The following is a 21307-nucleotide window of genomic DNA, read 5'->3' on the forward strand; positions in this document are numbered from 1 at the left end:
CAAAATACCCTGGTTTTACCAACAAAGCAGGTTTATGGTGTCCCCAGTCCTACACCTCTCAATCTTTCAGTAATGTTGCGTAGAGCCTCAAACAGCTATGTAGGGTCAGACAAACAGCAAATGAATGTATCAGAGAAGAGTTTAAAGTGGCTCTACCAGTAAAACCAGTGGATCATCTCACTGTATCCTGGGCTAGTTTGGCTCTTAAGCAGAGCTGAACACCATGCAACACCTTAATCCAATTGGATTTTGCTACCAGCAGCAGCACTTCCTGAAAGCTACCTTGGGTGTCTATGGAAGGCCATGCAGACCTGAACACCCAAGGAAGTATCGCAACAGCAGATGAATTTCATGTCAGAATTTACAGTTTCCTTATATTTAATGTTTTAAATTAATTTAGAATTAAATCAGTTTCAAGAGAAGATTTGAATCCTGTACTCTACAGAGCTCTAAATATATTGTACTAATAGATTAGAATGGGGATCTGGGTGTCTCAAGAAGTCGTAACTAAAATGGAGTGTTAGAATTTATACAAACAGGGGAGTTGTCCTATTATTTCCAGCACTCATACCACCTAGAGATAAATTCAATTTATATACCAATCATTGCTCTCTAGAAAGTGCAACTACAAGAGAGGGAAGCGTAGAGGGTGGCAAAAAGCAATTTGAATCACGAAAAGCCTCTATGAGGGAGAGAGGGGGGAAAATACTGTAGCTTTATTAGTACCACCTGTAAAATAAAAAAATGCAGAATATTTGGGTAGTCTGAGAGCTTCTCCTTGCCCCAAATCAAAACATAGCTAGAACAAAGAGCAGCAGTACATATGGAAGTTGCTGCCATAAGAATATAACAACCTTTAACCACATAGAAAAGCTTAAAAGACTGAACATTTACATGAAACAAAAAGAGAATTCCTGGTTACAAATAAATATTACTAAAATCGTAATCCTGAAGAAAATACACTTTAATACTTAAATCCACCATTAGTTTAAAATGATGCTCATGCTGCTCAGCAGCTGTTACATTCCAAATCCAGATTTTCCATTTGTATGTGTAGATGATTCCTATGAGCTTAGCTCATACATAAACGTATTTATGAAAGAAATACAGCTACCAAAAAGAAAAATGTACTACACCTAGACATGCATTTGATTCCCAGCCTCATTTCTATAACCAAACCTACCAATACCTGCAGACAGTCTCAGGAGCTAGTCCACGTTAGGCAACCGAAATGCAAAGAAAATAGGAAGTACTGAACCATGTGGTAGATTCAAGGGCAGACTGAGAAAGTATTGTCCTGAAGATCACTTGTTTATATCTGTCATGCTTTGTGTTGGATAAATATATTTCAAGTCAGCTTCTAGCAGAAGAAGGAAATAAAATAGATACACTGGTATCCTCAGCCAAGAGACCAAAACATGAGTGGAATTACTTTGTTTGAAAAGAACGTGCGCTTTTGTTGGGATGAGGTTCTTTGTAGGTGTGAATTCTTTTGGGGGATCACCACTGCCCTCTGTGGTACCTTTGCACAGAACATTTATTTCCCTCAATGCATCAGGAAAGTCACTGCCACTGGCTCCCTTTCTGCAAGGACCATTAAGGAGTGGCCACTTGCACTCCAGTGCTTTGGAGTCCCTTTTATCAGTGCTAGGGCTTAATTTATGGACACAGATGTGCATGGTAACCACCCCAGCTCCCACATGAAATCTTCCTCAACAATGCCACTGCCTGAAGTCTGCCTATATAAAGGCAGATATTAAACAAATCAAGACACATAAATAAGATTTGGGATGGGTACACCAGCCACTCAAAATGGCTAAGTTACACATTGGCTTTGGGTGCATAAAGGTATGTTCTAAAGTTTTAACAGAGCAAATACACCTCCTTCATTTAAACTCATTATAACTACAAAGATAATACAGAAATTATGCTACCTGAAGGGATTAGTGAATTAAAGTGAACAAACTTGGATAAGAAGAAGCTGTGTAGTTGATTTCCTTTTGCACTTGATCCTCACAAATCCTCTGTGCTTGGTCTATCAGGAGTCCTATCTGGAGACAACTAAAACTGCTTATCAAGCCTCATTTTTACTTTCTTAGAGGTCTTGCCCTCATCCCCTTCCCTCCATACCTAATTATGGCCAGCTTCTTGAAAACACCAACTAATTACAAGCAACACAAAAAATAATTTGATCTGGGAAATGATGGTATTTATTATGATTCCAATCATATGTTATATTCTTTTAAAGAAGAATGTGATTTCCCCCTCCCTCTCAAGAGAACCCGGGATTTCTTTCTTCTCTGAGATGCTCTGGATTTACTTGGAAGATGGAAAGATCAGAAACTGTGGGATATCTCATGAAAGAGAGTCATAGCAAGAAGCTCACAGGTGACTCAAGAGAATGCAGCAAGTAAATAAAATTCTTGTGAGCTTTTGCTGTCAGACAGACACAAGAAGGGCCTAAGAGATTTTGCTGCAACTCAGAAAGGTACCAAGTTAAATGGAAGCAAAGACTTGCATGCAAGGTCACAACTCCTTTTTTATTTTCTGTCTTCCTTGATAATCCTGTGTTCTCCCTAGATAAAACTTTGGAGATTTTATTGTAATAAAGCCTGGGTTTTTGATTTCAAGAGAAACAGCTTCTTGAGGTTCAGATCTGCTTCAATTCCTATCCCACTTTTTATTAAACATACATTGCAATAGTATGAAATATTTTCTTTTTTTAAAGAGTATTTCAGTTTTTCAGTTTTCCTGTTTTAAGGAAGAACAGTCAATAATATTACTATTAAAGTTTACTTAGGCTGAAGCATAAGGAAAGTGTCTGGACTTCAGCTGCCTTTTGCCAAACCTCCACCTGCCCAGGACCTAAACATGTTACAATATAATCCTGTGTGACCAATAGCCTCCATTTTTTTCTGACCAGTTCCACTACTAAGACCTTTATTTGACAGGTTTTGAAATACAAACCACCAATAAAATTATCTGGCATTTTGACTATGGCAACTCAACAGTCACTCTCTATGAGAAATGCTAAATAGAGGTGTAGTTTATTTATTTGCACTGTGGTTACACTTGGAGCACTCTAGATATGGATCAGGAACCACACAAGGGACACCAGTGCTCCTCCCATGACAAGTTGTTACAATAGAAATAATTTAGTAACAGATTCATGTTAGAGGTCAAAAAGCAAATCATCACAGATCCTGAAGAGAGCTAGATGTGAAAGAGCAGCTTTTACTTTAATGATAAAGGAGCACAACTTCTATGGTATTGTGGAAAAAATGAGTTGATCCCCTCCAAGTTCCTTAAAAAGACCTGTATATGTTGCAAGGGGTTTGGGGTCCTGTTTTGTTTTGGTTTTTTTTTATTTGAGTTTTTTCCTTACCAATCCAACTGCAATTCTTTCTTTCTCATACTTCAGTGTCATTATTTTAAAGGGAGAAATTACATCATCACTCTTGAGTTACTTGACAGCTTGAAGTTTTGCCTGTGGGTGTTACATTACTCTCAGGGACATTTTATATAATAATGCAGATGTAATTTTTCAGCTGGCATGGCACATCTACAAGCTTAAATTTTACTGAGATTCATGATGGAATGAAGTCTTCTTAAATACCTGAATATCAGCAAAGAGTTTGCACCTTCAAGAGTAGAACAAGTTACTCTGTGAAACTAAAAGCACTTTTGAGATGTAAAACAAATACAGTAAGAGCTGTTCTCTTGCTGAGAAAATCTATGATAAATACACTAGAAAATTAACATCTGAGGAAGGTAGGCAGCATTGTCAAAGTGGGACAATTGTTTCACTCTACAGTTGGGTCACTGTCAAACTAGCATTGTGTTCTACTATAGAGAAGAAACAAAGAGTTACCACTTCCCACTGTGGATGTCATACTCATTATTGAAATGCACTCTAATTTAAATTATTTTAGTTTTCACTTCCTACAACTGGCTACAGTTGCCAGTTGACAGAAATACCACATTTCTCTCTATCATAGAAAGAGGCATTTAGCACTTTTTTTTAATCTTCATGCATTCACAGACAGATCAAGTCACTGCAAACAGATTTTCTGTTTTTGAAATAATACAGTTGAATGAAACAACTTTATAGTTTTTCAGCTGACTGTTCTTTCCTTCTGAAGACCTAACCTGCTATGGCATTATCATTGTGGCTTTTTGCCATCATTCACATCTTCATTATTTCTCTCCATGTAATTTCAGGTTTTAATTACCCACAAATTTTATCACTTATTTCATTACTAAAAATACGAAACTGCATTAGCCCAGAACCATTCTCTACAATCTGTAGTAGATTCCTTCTAGTGATTACTTTCATCTGCCAGCTAATCAGTTCTACATCCATTTAACATCTACTTTGTGGGTAATAAAAATATTGTATTTTAGTTTATGCTATTCTATTGCAGCTATTTTTGTTAAAGATGATTTAAAACATCTATTTTACAATAAAGTCACAAGAGATCAGTCTTGTTATCTAAGTATTTCCAACTATGCAAAAGGATACTATTGTGCAGATTTTTTGTGTAAAATTGATACATGCCAGTTGACCTATAGTTGTGTTTTACCCCACTTTTCTTAAAAAGAAAACTTAGATGACACAATTCTCTGAATTTCTGCAAAAGTTCATTCAAAGTAAATATAAAGGGCCAGATATGTCCATCAGCCAGCTTCTTTAGAATTTGCAGATTTAAACTGCTTAGCCATCTGCAGTTCAAAGTTTTTTGTTCTAGTAAGCAGAGTTTAACTTATTCCTCCATCAGATAATTACTTCAGTGGTAATTAGTGATCCTGGGCTTTTTCCAAGTAAATACATTCCACTTTTCCTAAAATCTATGCAATTCCTAAGTGAGATTTTTACTCATATTGAAGCAATGGAACAGCAACAACTTCCAAATGCAAGTCCCAGGGCGTGTGACCAGGTGTGATGTTCCTCATCCTCAGCCTGTATTGGGTCAGCTCTTCACCACTATCGTGCAGTCAAGATCTGGCCAAGCATTTTCTTCAAACCTACTAAGACTTGACTGGGAGACCTGTATGCTGGAGGATGACAAAGGACTTAGTCCTGTGGCCAAGATCCTCCCCATCTTTTATTACACTAGAGAAGAGGAAAAAGGGGGTACATGGAAGAAAAATGCTGTGAGTTGGTACACATGTGTAGAAATAGCACAAGTGTCTCTGGGTTCCCTGGGCAACTACTAGCTTAGAGCACTGTTACCATGCTCTTCTCCTAGCAACAGCTCCGAGAGCTCACAAGGCACAAAGCAGGATCTCACAAATTCTGTTTGTTGCTCACCTTATGTAAATGCATCTTCAATATATTCTTTTATTTGTGAACTCAAAAACCTAATTTAACATCAAAAACTAGTTCAGTAACAACCTAGGTTATGCAGCAGATTATTTGGTGTAAGCTGCATTGCTCTAATATACTCAAAATAATAGTAAAGACAAAGAATACTCTTCAAATCTGAAATAAAAGGTTATGCCACTACTGAGAAATAATAAATGGGCTGGGGATTTGCTAGAGGTCTTGAAAAAACAGACTCCTCAGAAATGTAACTAGTAAAGCCTTAATATAATTCTTATACATGTAGACAGTGCCTATGAGGGGAACAGACAGAAGAAGCAAGCACAAATGGATGAAAGTTAATGAAGTGGTCAAATGAGCAGATAGGAACAGGGGGTGTTGATAATGACCACATTTCACCTGAGTCAAACCAAAGTACATCTTCAAACTACCTATTTTCACTATCACAAAATACTGAGCTAGAGATTATTTTCCCACTGTATATGCTTGTAAGGAACTCCCCACTTAATAAATTAAAACCAAGAACATCAAGCTAGACCTCTCTTCACAAACACTTCCTTACAAGAAAAGAAAGAGTTTAAAAACAGCCTGGCTTATCAGACTTGCCCAAGTAGGTGACAGTCAAACATGGTATGCAAGTAAAGCAAAAACACCTGCTAGAAAATGGATAATGGAAAAAGATGAGTGAAATACCAGACAGACAAAATTGAGTAAGAAACAACAGAATGCACATTAAAAAACCCCAATATTCTAAAGGACAGAAACCCCTCACTTCAGCAGTAGAACACACCTCTGCTATTTTAGTTATTTCTACAGTGCTTCTTATAGAAAAAATAAGAAACTGTAAGGTAACAATGCATCAAAAAGCCATAAGGCAAAAATAACACAGGGAAAAAACTAAAACTAAGCTTACTTTAAATTTCTTCCTACTGCTCCTTTATGCCAGCAGCTGTTGCTCAGTGGCAACTGCCTCCCAGCAAACACAGCTGCTGTGTTACTGCACGAGAACTATAAAGTGAAACAGAGAAGTGGGAACAATCAATCCAGTTTAACTTTCCCCACTAAATAAAATGCCAACTACCAAAGAGAAAGTACAGATGGGAAGAACGAAGTTGACACTTTAAAGATTGACATTCCTGGAGTTGCCCAGTTCTGCAGACATTCCCTTACCCAGCTTTAGGGATGCACCTAAACTTGGTCAAGTCACTGTGTACATGTGCAGAAGAAAGAATGCATATGTTTATAGAAGAGCAGTATATTGATTCATCTGAAAGAAAAAAATATGAGTTTCTATGCCCCATAGTCACTTTGACTTTTAGTAAGTAAAAAGCAGCATATTTTCATTTGTATAAGCTAGAAGTTATGTATACAAATCCATGCAATTTTGTGGCAGTGCTCATTATAAGTGTACTGGACCACAAAGAGAAATCTCCAATGACCATTTTACATGGTATAAAGAGGATATTTTTTCAGAAAAATATTACTGCCAGGTCAAGCTCTTCTCTGACTCAACACATAAAATCTTCAGCCTGTTCTCCCAGAAAATGAAGTAGCAGTTTTATTTTGTGAAGAGAATAAACTAGTCAGGTGTTGACATTTTACTAATCCAAGTGAACATATATACAGTTCATCATAATGCTAGTAAGGCAGAATCATCTACCCCTATAATTTAGTGTATACCACTATAAAAATAAAAATATAAAGGGGTTAAAATTTTGTTGTGAGATTTCATGCTGACAAAGCAGAATTCCTTTTTAGTTTAAGACTTGCAACATAGACCCGGTGTGATACTGCTCTCTTGTGGTTAAACTCACACAGTTCAACTCCAAAACCTAACAACCATTTGTATCAATTATTTTAAACTATTTTTAAATGCATTTTAATTTCAGACATTTTTAGCTGATCAGCGGTTCAAAGCAATCAGTGTCAGCTCCACCTCTGCAGCCTGTACTGACATGTCTCTGTTATCTAAAGAGAGAATTTAGACAGCTGCTTTTGCTTCTGTGTCCCATTGAAATCAAATGCCTAAAATTAACCTTAAACAAAAGGTAAGAATACATCCATCCCAGTAACAGTGGAAATCTGAACACTCTTCATAACATACATAAATAATTTGCTTTTAAGGCCTACTTTAGCTTTCCAGGCTGGATGAAAATGTAGGCAGAAATTAAAATGTAAAGAGGTCTAGAAACACAGCTGGAACAAAAGCAACATGCTGTTGTTCTTTCAATGTGGAAAAAAAAAATTATTCTAATTCCCATTGCAGAAGGAGAGGTCCTGCTGACAGGATTATTGGGGAAAATAATGAATATCAAAAGAAAGGCCTTCTGATTATTGTAATCAAAAATTGTAAATAATCCTGCCAAATACTGAAAGGTGCCAAATTTCTCTGAAGTAGCAGGACAGCTGTTTTAGCTTTAGCCTTACTCAAATATAGTTTTAAATATTGCCAAAACTAGCACCGCAATTCAAGACTGAGTTCCTAAACAAAGTGCTTCAAGGCATAACTATGGAGAATGATGTACATTGTTCTAAACCACTGAAACATCTACAAACAGCAAGTCTGTCAAAGACCCTTCCAGATTGTGCCTTTCACATTTGGCTAATTTGCAAGAAACAAAAGCAGAATCATTTACACAAACAGATATGAGCATTGATTCATGTCATATTTCCTTTCATGTAACTCAAATTACTCTAAAACATCCACTATTTATGACTTTGTAAGATTCTTCCTGTTTTTTACAAAAACTCTTCTATATAACTACAAAATACCTATTCTTTTTGCTATACTGTTAATACAGAGTGACTTCAGCTTCATACTTCCAAGTATTTTGAGAAATAATGAAAAATTTCCCTCTTTATATATTGGTAATTTACAACAGGTATCCTGCTAGTTAAGAGACATACTTTACCTTCTCTGGACATGCCCAAACACCCCCATGTCTTTCTTGCAGTGAGGGGCCCAAAACTGTACACAGAACCCAAAGTGTGGCCTCACCAGTGTCAAGTACAGGGGGACAACCACTGACCTGGTCCTGCTGGCCACACTATTCCTGGTACAGGCCAGGATGGCATTGGCCTTCTTGTCCACCTGGACACACACTGGATCATGTTCAGACACTGCTGATCAGTAGCCCCAGGTCTTTTTTTGCCAAGTGGCTCTCCAGCTGCTCTGCCCCCAGGCTGTAGCAATGCATGGGGTTGTTATGACCCAAGGGCACTGGGCCTTGTTGAATCTCATAGAGGTGGCTTTGGCCCATTGATCCAGCCTGTCCAGATCCCTCTGCAGAGCCTTCCTACCCCCTCCAGCAGATCAACACTCCCACACAACAAAATTTTCATCACAAACTGTTCCTGTTGGCCAAAATTGTAGTTAAATATATGAATCCTAGGGAGAACAGAAAAACTGCAAAAGGAGTCTAAAATAATAGTTTGTCAGGAAGAGAAGAAACTGTTGGTCACATAAAGCAACTGATGTAGGGAACAAGAGAAACTACCCTATCGCTTTACACACATTTCAGTCTCTTAAAGAAGGAATTCCATCCTGCTTGTCAGTCACATCAACAGGGCCACAACCTCTGAAATCCCCTGGATCTAGGAATGCTGATATAAACCAGGAGATTCACAGAATTCACAGAATGACCAGGTTGGAAGAGACCTTCAAGATCTTCAAGTCCAACCCATGCCCTAACACCTCGACCAGACCATGGCCCCAAGTGCCATATCCACTCTCTTTTTTAAATACATCCAGGGATGGTGACTCCACCACCTCCCCGGGCAGACAATTCCAGTACTTTATCACTCTTTCTGTAAAAAACTTTTTATTAATATCCAACCCATATTTCCCTTGGTGCAGCTTGAGGCTGTGTCCTCTCATTCTGTCTGTTGCTGCCTGCAGAAAGAGACCAACCCTCACCTGACCACAAACACCTTTCAGGGAGTTGTAGAGAGTGATAAGGTCACCTCTGAGTCTCCTTTTCTCCAGGCTAAACACCCCCAGCTCCCTCAGCCATTCCTCACAGGACTTGTGTTCCAAGCCCCTCACCAGCCTCGTTGCCTCCTCTGGACCCGCTCAAGTGTCTCAATGTCCTTCCCAAACTGAGGGCCCAGAACTGGACACAGAACTCAGGTGTGGCCTCACCAGTGCTGAGTGCAGGGGGAGAATGACCTCCCTGCTCCTGATGGCCACACCGTTCCTGATCCAGGCCAGGGGCCACTGGCCTTCTTGGCCACCAGGGCACTCTGCTGGCTCATGTTCAGTTGCTGTCACCAGTACCCCAGGTGACTTGCTCCAGCTCACTGCACTGCAGATACTGAGCGAGATGGAGCCAATTCATAGCCCTTATGCTCACTGGGACTCACCTGCCTTCATATCCTCCTCAGCAGGCACCACGTGGACTTCCTTCACTGTCACTCCCTGCTGCTCTTGTACAGCAGAGACCAGAGCAGCAGACAAAAGACAATGAGGAGCTTTGATGGAAGAGGACAAAGTTATCAAGCATGGGTTTGAGCTGGATATTCTGTACAGATTTCACAGAAACTATAAAGTTTAGGTAGAGAAAGCAGCAAATGCTTATTTGGGAAGAAAGTGAAGGCCAAACTGCTAGGGACCAATCAAGGAATGGGAGAATATTATAAAGTTCAAGAATTACTAAATCCAGAAGAAAGAAATGCCTAGAGAATTTAATTTTAGAAGCAAAATGTATCAAATCACTTAAGCCCCAGTTTTAGTCAAAAGTTAATTTTTAAAAACAAAATGCAAGTATAGTATTTGCACATTAATTTCTTACAACTGTGCAAATGAAAGTCAGCAGTAAGAGGGGATGCAGCTTTCAGTCTACTCCACGTAAATGAGCGGGGAAATAGAAGGCACATGGGATATAAGGGACACACTCAACAGTCTGACAGGATTTAGGTTTTATACATCAGGATTATTAGATAAAGGATTCAGTGAAAGCAGCTCCTGTAAGCAGTGGATCATTTGTAAATAAGTGGCTTTATTACATACTCTGGTAGGAAATAATACAAGCTGTTCTTTAATTAGTTTTACAAAAAGCCTTTTAAGAACTTGTCTAATATGATATGTCTAATACCATCTGATATGATGTCTAATGAATATTATTGTTTAATAAGATACAAAAGAGTCTGCAACACAAAATGCCACTACCACACACATTTACAACATAAAGAGAATTTTATTTTGTACACTCTTGTGAACAAAACTGAGTTCAGATGCACATGCCAAGATAGGAATTAATATTTACTTACATATGGAATTTAGACTGTGTGCAAGCAGATCTCTCTGCAATGTCTTTTTTACCTCAGAATGCAAATCCCTCATATTACAGGCATTTAATAGATGACCTCCAGTTTCTTTACAGCACCAAGCTCCACAAACATGAAAGTTAATCTCCTGACCCAAAATAAATTAGAAAACTGTTTGCACATGGAATGAGTTGCATCAGCAAACTCCTAAGAAAACCAAGACAACTATGCCACTCTCGTGAAAAGGCACTACCATTATCTACAGTAGTTGTAACACAGTAACAAAAAGTTTACACTTCCTTGTTATTTACACCAGAGTGCAAACAGAGCATACATCAGCTCCCACAGCAATAAATCTTTGTTTTCCCCTACACACACTGCTTTCTTGAATTTCCCAGGTTCCAAAGACAATGCTCCATAGCAATACAATTGCTTCTCTCAGTTCTGTGCTTCTTGTAAAAGCACCACATTCGCAAGTTTGGCTACTGAGAAACCAAAGAGAAGAGAACCCTGCAGCACCCAAACTTCAACAGCATAAGAGAGGTATGTTGTAGAACAACATGTTACAGCACCTTACAGCAATTTCAAAGTGGACCCACCACTTACAGACACTGAACTTTCCTTGGAAGTCTCCACTAAATATGAGCTCTCGCTTTCCATGCTGGTACCTGCTTAACTCCATCAGTTCTTGTAACGCTGGGTTTTGCATTTGGCTTCATACTCCAGCGTCCAACCTGAGGAGCAGAGATGAAGTTAAAACTATACCCAAGAAACTGAATTAGAAGATATTGACAAGAAAAACATTTTGGAAGAGTTGTTGCACTTCTCTCAACATAGAATAAAACAGTAAGTCTGTGCAATTGGTTTAAGTACATTTATTCTTCAAAACACTCAAGAGTTAACAGTTAGAGGCCTGGTTACATACTCATAAGATTATTTTACTTTAACCAGAAAAATCTGATCTTTTTGTATCTACTCCTGAACATGCTGGCCTTAAGCAGGACTTCCAGGACTTTATAATACAGCTGTCAGATCCTGGAACAAAAACTATTCCATATACAAGCTGTTCCAGGAGCTATTTTTGATCTTTGTATCTAGAATCAGGTATATCAGCTATGCACAGTGCAATAGTCTGCAGCATCCAAAATACAAGCATGGTTATTTCTCAGACATTTTAATTTTTCCTTTGGGGAAAAAAAAAAGTTGAAGAAATTTATTAGGACTGCACCAGAACTGTTGACACACTGCAGTCTGTAAAATACAAGTTACATTTAGCTTTGAAAATCCTTGTAGCAGCTGAAATAAATTTTAAAAAATCAAATCAAATCATCTAGAAAGAGGAACACATACACATTAGTTTTCCTCAAGTTTTCAGCCACACAGCTAGCCACATGTAAGAGCAGCTTCCAAAGAATATTTAAGAATATCTGGATTTCCACTGTATGTTCTGCATTACTATTTCCCTCCATTAGGCCAACAAATGCCACAGGCCAAATCTTTTATCTCACTCTTATGATAAAAAGATAAAATTGCTAAGCAGAGAGATGCAGTTTAAATTCATTAAATTAAAGTCATCTATTTCTACCCATCCCATCTGAGTAGTTCTGAGGTTTGTGGAAATGCCTAACAACCAGCCAAACAACAGCAGTGCTGGACTGTATAAACTGAGGTAGCTGGCACATGCTGATATGCAGAAATAAGTGCTCAGAATCACCTTAGTCCAATGGCTCTGTCTGCCACTTCTTTATTCCTAGGAAAAACTGTATTCTTCTTGGGCTTTACAACAGAATCACAACTCATTTTGGATAAAGATTCAAACTGTGTGGAAATTACACGCAAAGGAAAGTATTACAGACTACGTACTTATTTTCATTTCTGAACACTTAGGGTGTATTAGTCAGAACTTTCTGTACCTTCCTAAGAACCTTATTTAAAATTTCAGTCAATAACTATTTAAACACACAGTTTCTATGCATGGGTACCTGCACCAGGTACCATCAAGCTGCAAGGTCTACAGTTCAATCAACTATGAGCTGAATTTTTTTAATCAGTCTTCTAAGACTTTTTTCTTTACACATCTAGAATTGCATTTACCAGTCTAAATCCACCCAAATTAATTTGAGATTTTCTGCTTTGATTACACTTTAAACAAAGTAAAACATAACTAACTGAGCTGATGGCTAAAAAAATTTTAGAGAAGTTCTAGGCTTGTGAAAACTCTGCAACCATCCATGAAAACAGAAGTCAGCTCAAGCATACAAACACACATTCTTATATAAAAACATACCACTGGCACCTCAGGACTAGAAAATGGAGAGCTGTCAAAAGAACTATTTTCTTTGTCCAGAGAATCATCATCTTCATCATTTCTATGTGCAAATTTCTGCTTTAGAGCACGAGTTAGTAGAGCAACCGGATCCCAATCTGAACTCTGTGTCTTTTTGGGTCTAGAAAGAGGAGTACCTCCAGGAGACCTATGAAAAACAACAACAACAATTATTGTCTCCTGACCCTAATCTTGTGCTGACCAATCCAAAATCTAGAGACACAACTTCTGTAAACACCCTTTTCTATAAACCCCTGATTACACAAGTAATGCTGCTGTAATTTTAAAGCAATTCATCAATAAAACTGATACAGTTACACCCAACAAGTTGTCAGCACTCCTAGCCTGAAAACACAACTTGATGCTGTTCCATGGAGAAAACTGGAAGAAAATTAACACAAGGTGTTAAAGTATTACAAATAACAAGAAAAAAATAAAAAAGGCAAAATTGTAGGTTTTATATGAAGTCATTTTTAAGTCACAATTACGTATGTTAATGAGAATGTCCCACTAAGGTATTTCATAATCATTGTGAACACAATTTAATTTAGATTTTATTCATTTTAAGTTCATTTAAATTCAGAAATCAAAACAGCACCTACACCCCAAAACTTATCATAAATGTGGAAGCTAGTCCAAAACAACAAATCATAAGACTTTCTAACCATTAAGATATCTTGGGTGGGGTGGAAAAATCTAGAGGTGTTCAGAGTTCTGCTAGTAAAGTGCTGTCTGTGGGCTGATGATTTGTACCTAATAATGCACACTGACAACACCAAGTTCTAAGTCTGGCACTTACAGTAAATATTGCTTAACACAAAACCTGAGAGGACTGACTTCACAGTCCCTATAAAAACAAGCCCTCAGAGCACTTGCACAATTTGAAAGACAGTGTTTGGGTGGTAGAAACTGGGATCCTCAGGCTCTCAATTTCTGAGAACAGTAGACTTCCCTATGCACTGTCAGAAAGACTGTAACAATTTTGATCATCACTACTCTCCCCAAAATCATAAATTATTCATTATTCAGTTAAGTTCTACTTCAGAATTCATGCCTAAATCCAGAAAGCATTTTGGATGTACAAGCTACCACTTACTATGCCCCAGCTCAAGATGTTAAAACTGTCAACCTTGGGTTGACACCTCATTTTCTTCACTCACCATACATGGAATTAGAGAAAAAAAAAAAAAAAAAACATATAAAAAGGAAACACACGGGTTTACCTAAGAGCATTTTATATTGGCTTTATTTACTGTGAGAATGTCATCAAAAGCATAAAGCCATACTTCAGATTTTCATTTAAATTTTTTGCCCAGGTTTTGTGCTAGTTATTTTCAGGGATAAAGCTCACAGTTAAGAAAATGTTGAAATAAGAATGCAGTTAAGTTTTACCAAGCGACATTCTTCTCACACTAAGAACTTCAAATATTCATTACAGGCTCAGTTTTTCTTACTTTTTCAATCCAAGAAGTTCAGAAAAGAAATCTGAAGGTGTAATCTCTATTATACCTAGCCCAGCAGAGACCAGAAGAGGTGTTGCAGAATTTAGTAAATAATTTGTTTTACAAGTCAACTGCACTTACCATCAAAACAGCTGACCACTAAAAACATTTATAATCCAACTGCACTACTGAAATGCAAATTTATGAAGCACTTTCAGTAAATGATACAGCACATGTTCTTGTTAACACTTCAAAGCTTGAAGCAGGGTATTTTGAGTATGCTAACAGTAATTTTCTAAAGTTTCCCTAAGGATTTGGCCTTTCACAGTGAATCCAGAAGGGTTATTCCTTCAGATCAGTTTCATGTGCCTGTACATGCAACCTCCCCATGCCAACCTGAGAGTTACATGCTGAAGCAGCAGAGTAGTTTAAAATGCTGCAATAGTCAGCATGTATTAAATGCATCTAAAAGCCACGTCACAAGCATCTTACATTTCATGCTGTGAACTCAGAAGTTGTCAATTTCAGTTCGTCAGCAGTAGCTGCTCTTTACATGACTGGTGTTCTCTGGTGCTACAGAAGTGCTGTTGATGCTCAGGTAGCCTTGGCTTGCTGAGATCCAATCCAACCTACCTCTCAACAGCTCGCAACTGAACTTTGTTCAGGTCTTTCAAAACATCCATCATACTGGGAATGTTCTTTGTCCTCTGGCGATCAGCACTGTCAGCTACAGTTGAATCACTGTTTCTTGCAGCTCGGCGCTGTTTGATCAGTTCCAGTGCAGAATTACTAGCATCAACACCAGATGGTGCACCAGAAGGAAGTGGAGGAGGCGAGGGAATTACGAAGTGATTGTGAGAGACGGACAATGGCGTAGAAGTCATGGCTGGCAGTGGGTAAAATCCATCTGGAGTGCTGAGTGTTTTAAAGGCTTCTGCATACAGTTAGAGAAGAAAAACAACATGGTAAGACTGCCCTCTGCACGTTTTTAGACACCTTGCACACTACAACACAGAAGAACTAAATTTAAAATAAAGAACATTATTTCAAACCCACAAATGCAGAACACATGAAGTAATGAATCTGAGGTGTCTTGTACTGCTTTGATTTTCTCTTCTTGTGTCTGGGCACTACTAAAATCAGCAAAGAAGCCTCCTGCTACATACAGTGATCAATGGTCTAGAGGTTACAATAACCTACATGAAGCAAAAGGTAACCAAGAAACATGCAAAACAGATTACAATACTGAGTGCAATGGAAAAGAGAGAGAGAAGACCAAACAGAACAGCTGAATCACAAGTACCTCACAATGCCACAAAAAAGTAACTACTACCTTGCACCAGTCCAAGTATTTCAGCAACCACAGTGGGGCTGGTCTGCAAGTAAGACAACTGAGACTTAAAACTTCTCAGGAAAAAAAAGAGGTCACAAGATAGAAGTGCATGTTGGAGACCAACTATCTAACGCACATCTGTTTGCAGGATTTGTTTTCATTAAAGCCCCATCCTGACTGACTTAGAACTCTTCTTCTACCCATTATTTTAATAATTTTTTAGAAACAAGTAATAGTCTGTAACTTTTTTAAACAGTTATTAGTAGCCTACAGACAATGATGTTACTAAGCTCCTTCACCAACATGGAAATGAGTATAAAGAGTACTTAGGATCAACTGCATTTGAACTTGGCAAACAGACCACAAAATAGAAAAGAGAAAGCACACAATATAGCAAAAAGAAAAACAAAATATTATATTCAGTAAATTTAGTTGGTGTATCTTTTATAAATTTAGTGTACCTCCAGTTAGAAAAATCAAGTATGTTCTCTACCAACATCAGACACAGCAAGCTCTAAAGCAAAAAAAGGAATACTGGTTTGCTTCAAACCAGAAGTGCTTACGTGAGGGAACGCTTCCCAAGGTCTGCACTGAAACAATTGCAGCAATCTGAGCACGAAGAAAGGTCAGCTCATCTTCAAGTGCAGAAATTTTCTGGAGTGCTGTTTGATCAACACTGTCTTTTTGCACACTGTTTTTCGGAATGCTCTGTATTGAATCCAGACATGGATGTGGATCAGGAGGAGCTGTACTTTTCTCTTTTCTCCTCAATTCAGTCCTACAAAGCAAAAAAATACAGTTTCAAAAGACTCAGCCAACAGTGCAAACCTCAAGATTACTTGGGTTGCTCAAGCAAGCGATCCTCATTCAGCAACATCTAGCTTTTCCAACTATTTAAAGAAACTATACTTTTAACTACTCATAACACTTGAAATGTTTGAAGTCTCCCTTTGCTCAAGTATAATGCAGATCTTTGCAAAGTCATCGTAAGAATTAGTCAGATAATTCGCTTAGGGAGAATTAAACATCATAACAGTGGGATTGTCATTATTCAGTAACTATTAGACTGACACCATGAGGTGTCTCTCCCTTCTTGCCACATGAATATGAAAGGCAGGAGAGTCAAGGAATAATGATCTCTTAATTATGCTTCAGAAATTTTAGTCATTTATCAAACTCTAAGATGAACACTGCAAGCAGCAAAGTACTTACAATCTTGAAAATAATAAGGTTTAATACAGATTTACAGAACAACAATCACACCTTCTGTAAGCTACTATAATCAAAGCCAGCAGTAAAAGAAAATTGTGCTTTAAGTCTCAGGTTTTAATTTTAAAAATTATTTCAAGTCTGTGCCTGCAGAAATAAACTTAAAAAATACAGTATAAACAAACTACCAGAATTTCATAACGAAACATGGAAAGAAATTAAATTTACCTGATTCATTTAAGATGCACTAAACTTTGATTGAAAAAAAGCCCAGACCTTCTCCCTTATTTTAAACATCCTTTTACTTCAAATCAGACCTGAAGCATTGCTTTCTGATTTGCCAAAACCCCCTTGCTATAAACACTGCTTAAGAAGGAAAAGATATCAATTAGAATAGTTGTTCTTGAAAAACATCCCAGAGAACCAGAAGAAGAGGGGGAGCAAAAAATGGAAACAATGAAAGAATGAACTGTCACAGTTCTGTGAATCTGACCAGCTGAAGGACAGCACAAGCAGGACAGGATTTTTTTGTTCTTTCAACCATGTTCTTGTGCTTCTGCTATTTTACAGCTGTTACAAACAAACTTTAATAATTTAACAATAATGCCTCAGGAAATATAAGATGAAAAAACTGTATCCAACTTCTCTAATGAAAAGCGTGTCATGTGAATTCATCAATTTCTTGTCTTTTCATTACTGGTAAGCAGCACAAAGATCACAGACAATATGAACAAATACCAATATGAAGAAGAATTATATTGTCCTATACAAATGCAGTACAAGACAATACAAGTGTCCACATTTTAATCTTGCTTCTGACTCTAACTCATTCTTTGATGTTGAACAGATCTTTAGAAGAACAGCAAGAAAACTTACTATTTCTTCTCCAGTGGGAAAAAAAAGACAAAACTTGTATACTATTTGTGCCTGCAAATTCCTGGACAATTTGTCATTTCACAATACCTGAAATATTTTGTAATTTGTAAAAATATGTTCCTTCAACCCTCTAGAAAAGCTAGAAATGTTTGTATAAACCATATTGAAAATTATTTATTATACAAACTATATTGAAATTTATTTACATTTTTTAAAAATAATTATGATTGTTTTTCCATCAAAGCAACTGTCAAGGCTTACACATGGCACTGTCAAAATCAAAGCTAAAAGGAGACATTAAAATATTTTTTTTCTCATTTTCCCATTTATAAGGTTTGTCAAAAAGGTTGTAAACTAGAAGGATAAAGATAGGAATAATCTTACAGCGTAGTGCAACAACCAGCTCCCTCCCTCACAAAATACTTTGTCAGTAAAAATCATTTAAAGTACCAGTAATACACCTGACATACTACCATGAAGAAAAAAGAGGAAATTCAATTTCAGAAATCTTCCAGAAAAGAATGCTTTACATATTAAGAATTTTCAGGTAAGGAGGAAGTGCACCCTGAAAAAAAGCCCAAAATGTTTCCAGAAAAGGTTAGGAAAAAAGGAAAACAAACACAAAATCACACACCATAAAGAAGGCAGAAGTTATTTCTAGTACTCCTTTTTACACTTCTACTTACCTAAATCTAGTACATGCTTGTCCTTCATCATTTGCCACCCAAAGGACATCAGCAAGTGATGGAGCCACAGCAGCTGGAGCTGCACTTTGCTCATCATAACCCAATGGACCTGGGTCTCGAACAAACTAAAAACAAACAATGCCAAAGAAAGGTATGAAGGGAAACTGGATTCAGCACACACTGAAGGTTCTGCCTCAGCAAAAGAAATGTTCAAACAGTGCTGTAAGGAAGTTGAAAACAGAGAATATATGGAATGCACCACACAATTACACAGGCTAAAAAGAAGAGGAAAGTTACCATCAAATTAAGAAACAAGAAAATACAAACAGGTGAAGTATATATGAGACAATAAATTGCTTACTTGAAAACAAGGTCTGGGATAGGGCTCCAAGGAAAGAATTGTCCCAAGTCTACGAACAATACTTCGAGTAGATTCATATTCCTTTTTTTGGCAAACAGATATGACCTAAAAATCAGAAAAACTTTGAACCTAAGAAGCAAAATCAAAGCCCTCAGTTCTTAATCTCACTCTAATCAAAGTTATTTAATTATTCCATGTTGCAGGCAATTATAATGCAGTTTAGTTAACCTAACTTTTCAATGCTCTTCTCAAGCTGAAAGTCCAAAGAGGCCTATACTGGTGTGATGGACAGTGCCTAACACACTGCCAAAATACAGAATATTTTAAAGAGGCACAAAGGCAAATATCTTGAGATACTGGCAAAAGTGGCCACTTAATTAACTACACGCATCTGTGTAATTCTTGAGACAGAACAATTACAAAGTGAAATAAATTTAACATACCTTGGCCCGATACTTCCTTATGACAGCATGTAACTGCTGGAAATGCCTTCCTGATGAGACTGCTGAAGGAAGGCATGTTCCGAGAGTACGACTGATACTTCTGCCAAACAAGGGAGTTTCAAAAAACGCGACCTGTCAAAAAAACCAACAGCTTCCAACAACGGAACCAGAAAGTAAACAGGGCAGCTCAGCCAAACCAGCATCCTGGAGATACTCCGGTGGTTTCCCATAAACAAGGCGAGGATTGTCTCAGGAGCACAAGCTGCGGCAGTGCCTCACTGCTGACAGCCCCCATTGAGGAGCTGCCCACAAGCTCCAACATCAGCCCCCGGCCCGGCACCAGCGCCTCTTCCAGCTTCCCCCGTCGCACCTTTCCCAGGTCTCTGAACACACGGGATTAACTATCCCTTGGGAAGGGGTACGTAGTCTTTTATCTGAAACAGCAAAGCACGAGCAGCCAGCATCACTGACTCTCTTACGCTCAGTTCAGGGCAAAAACAGCCACTTGAGAGAGCCACGGCCGTGTCCGGGCACAGACGCCACACGTCCCCACGTGCGGGCAGCGTGTTCCACAAACTCGGCTGCGGGCAAGGAGGGCGCTGAAGCCGCCCCACCGCCCGCGGTGCCCACCTTCCCTCCCTCCGTCGAGCCACGCGGCTGCAGGCGAGACGCACCCGCCAGAGCGGCTCTCCGGGCGGAGGCAGCGCGGCGGGGTCTCTCTCACCTGGCGGTGCGGCCAGCCGAGGTAGCGCAGCAGCCGCCGGAGGAGCTGCAGCAGCAGCAGCGCCATGGCGGGCAGCGCTCCCCGCGCGCAGCCCGAGCGCGACACAGCGCCCGGAGCGAAGCCGCCCGCGCCCGCAGCGCCACCCGCGGCTGGGGGCGGGCGCAGCGGCAGCCCCGCCAGTAGGAAGCCGGCGATGCCCGCGGCAGAGCCAATGAGCGGCGGCGAGGGCCCATCGCGGGGGGTGTCGGGAGGGAGCGGTTTGAACCCGCGCTGCCCGGGCCGGCTCCGGGAATGCGGGCGGAGCGGGGGACACAGCGCACCGCGCCCGGCTCGAACGCCTGACAAGGCGGTGTACTCACAGCAAAACGCAGCTTCCGCCTCTGCGAAGACACAACACAGTACGCACCAACAGAAGAAATGCACCAGGGCCTGTTAACTCCCTGAATTAATGGCGAGGAGCTAAACTGAGAGTTTAGGTCTTCGATGTAGTGAATTCCTAACTACTTCATTTGATACCTAAAATAAATGCACAAAGTATCCTCAACGCAACAACTGCCCAGTAACAGCTAATTAAACTGACTTTACTTCAAAAGATGGCTTTAAAATTCTGCACTTACTCTTTAAATATCTTGCACTTCTTTCATCTTTGTAAGGAAGATTTCTACTGTTTTCCTCAAGAAAAATTGAAAAGTTCAACAAAGTTCATGGTACTAGCAGTGCTTCTGCTAGGAGAAGAAATATCCTTTTCCTCCAGCTATGCACTCGGTGTTTGGAGATGACCTTCCCTCGTCTGTGCAGTCGGTGTTCCTATTGTCAGTACCAGAGTTGGTACAGCAGCATTGCTGGTTACTGTTATCCGTGACCTGTCAGGTGGATCGATTCTCCAAGACCCAACACAAAGGAGGAGCAATACTGGTAACACACACTGTAGTAACAGAATACAGCTGGTTCAGGGGACTAGGAAGGAAGGTTTAAGCTTGAGGAGAGGAAGGGCAGAACGCTTTCATGGATAATTTGAAAAACTATGCTACAATACTTTATTTTAAAAGAAAAAAAAATACTTCTCATCTATTCCTCCAATACCTTACTAAAGAAGGGAAGTGTCAACAGAGAGGGAGCAACACACAGTTCTACTGGAAAGCCAGCAGAGGCAGGGTCTCACACACAACAGTGAAACTGAGGCAATTCAGTTTCACTGCAGCACCAGTAACCAGCTGCACTGAATGAGGCGCAGTTGGGAGCTCATACAGGAATGCTTCAAGTTAACAGGTACAGCTCTGAACAGTACAGAAAGGACCTGCAGGAACTTCTGAACAATA

The 21307-nt window shown here is 39.1% G+C and overlaps 1 protein-coding gene across 2 annotated transcripts; it reads right to left on the minus strand.

The window, feature by feature from the left end:
* Positions 1–10300: 10300 nt before the first annotated feature.
* Positions 10301–20120, minus strand: MTFR2 (mitochondrial fission regulator 2). 2 transcript variants are annotated; one of them, XM_015623470.2, is made up of 8 exons: positions 19989–20120; positions 19265–19396; positions 18822–18926; positions 18461–18585; positions 16253–16467; positions 14990–15290; positions 12885–13062; positions 10301–11322 (listed from the first exon to the last, which is right to left on the minus strand). In XM_015623470.2, exons 1-8 carry the CDS (start codon positions 20052–20054, stop codon positions 11224–11226), a joined length of 1221 nt encoding a protein of 406 aa, XP_015478956.1. In that variant the 5' UTR covers positions 20055–20120; the 3' UTR covers positions 10301–11223. The 2 variants fall into 2 exon arrangements, with proteins under 2 accessions (XP_015478956.1, XP_015478955.1); XM_015623469.2 differs by having other exon boundaries at positions 12876–13062; positions 19989–20118.
* Between the last annotated feature and the right edge of the window lie 1187 nt (positions 20121–21307).

The sequence above is a fragment of the Parus major genome, chromosome 3 (genome assembly GCF_001522545.3).
Source record: "Parus major isolate Abel chromosome 3, Parus_major1.1, whole genome shotgun sequence".
Classification (NCBI taxonomy): Eukaryota; Metazoa; Chordata; class Aves; order Passeriformes; family Paridae; genus Parus; species Parus major.

What these genes read in the sequence shown, in the direction of transcription:
- MTFR2 (XM_015623469.2), bottom strand. Translation starts at nt 20,054, where the DNA reads ATGGCGCTGCTGCTGCTGCAGCTCCTCCGGCGGCTGCTGCGCTACCTC. An exon ending in TCGGCTGGCCGCACCGCCAG is followed by an intron (nt 19,397 to 19,988) that starts GTGAGAGAGACC and finishes TTTTTTTGACAG; the next exon opens with GTCGCGTTTTTTGAAACTCC. An exon ending in CTAGTCCTGAGGTGCCAGTG is followed by an intron (nt 11,323 to 12,875) that starts GTATGTTTTTAT and finishes TCTGCTCCTCAG; the next exon opens with GTTGGACGCTGGAGTATGAA.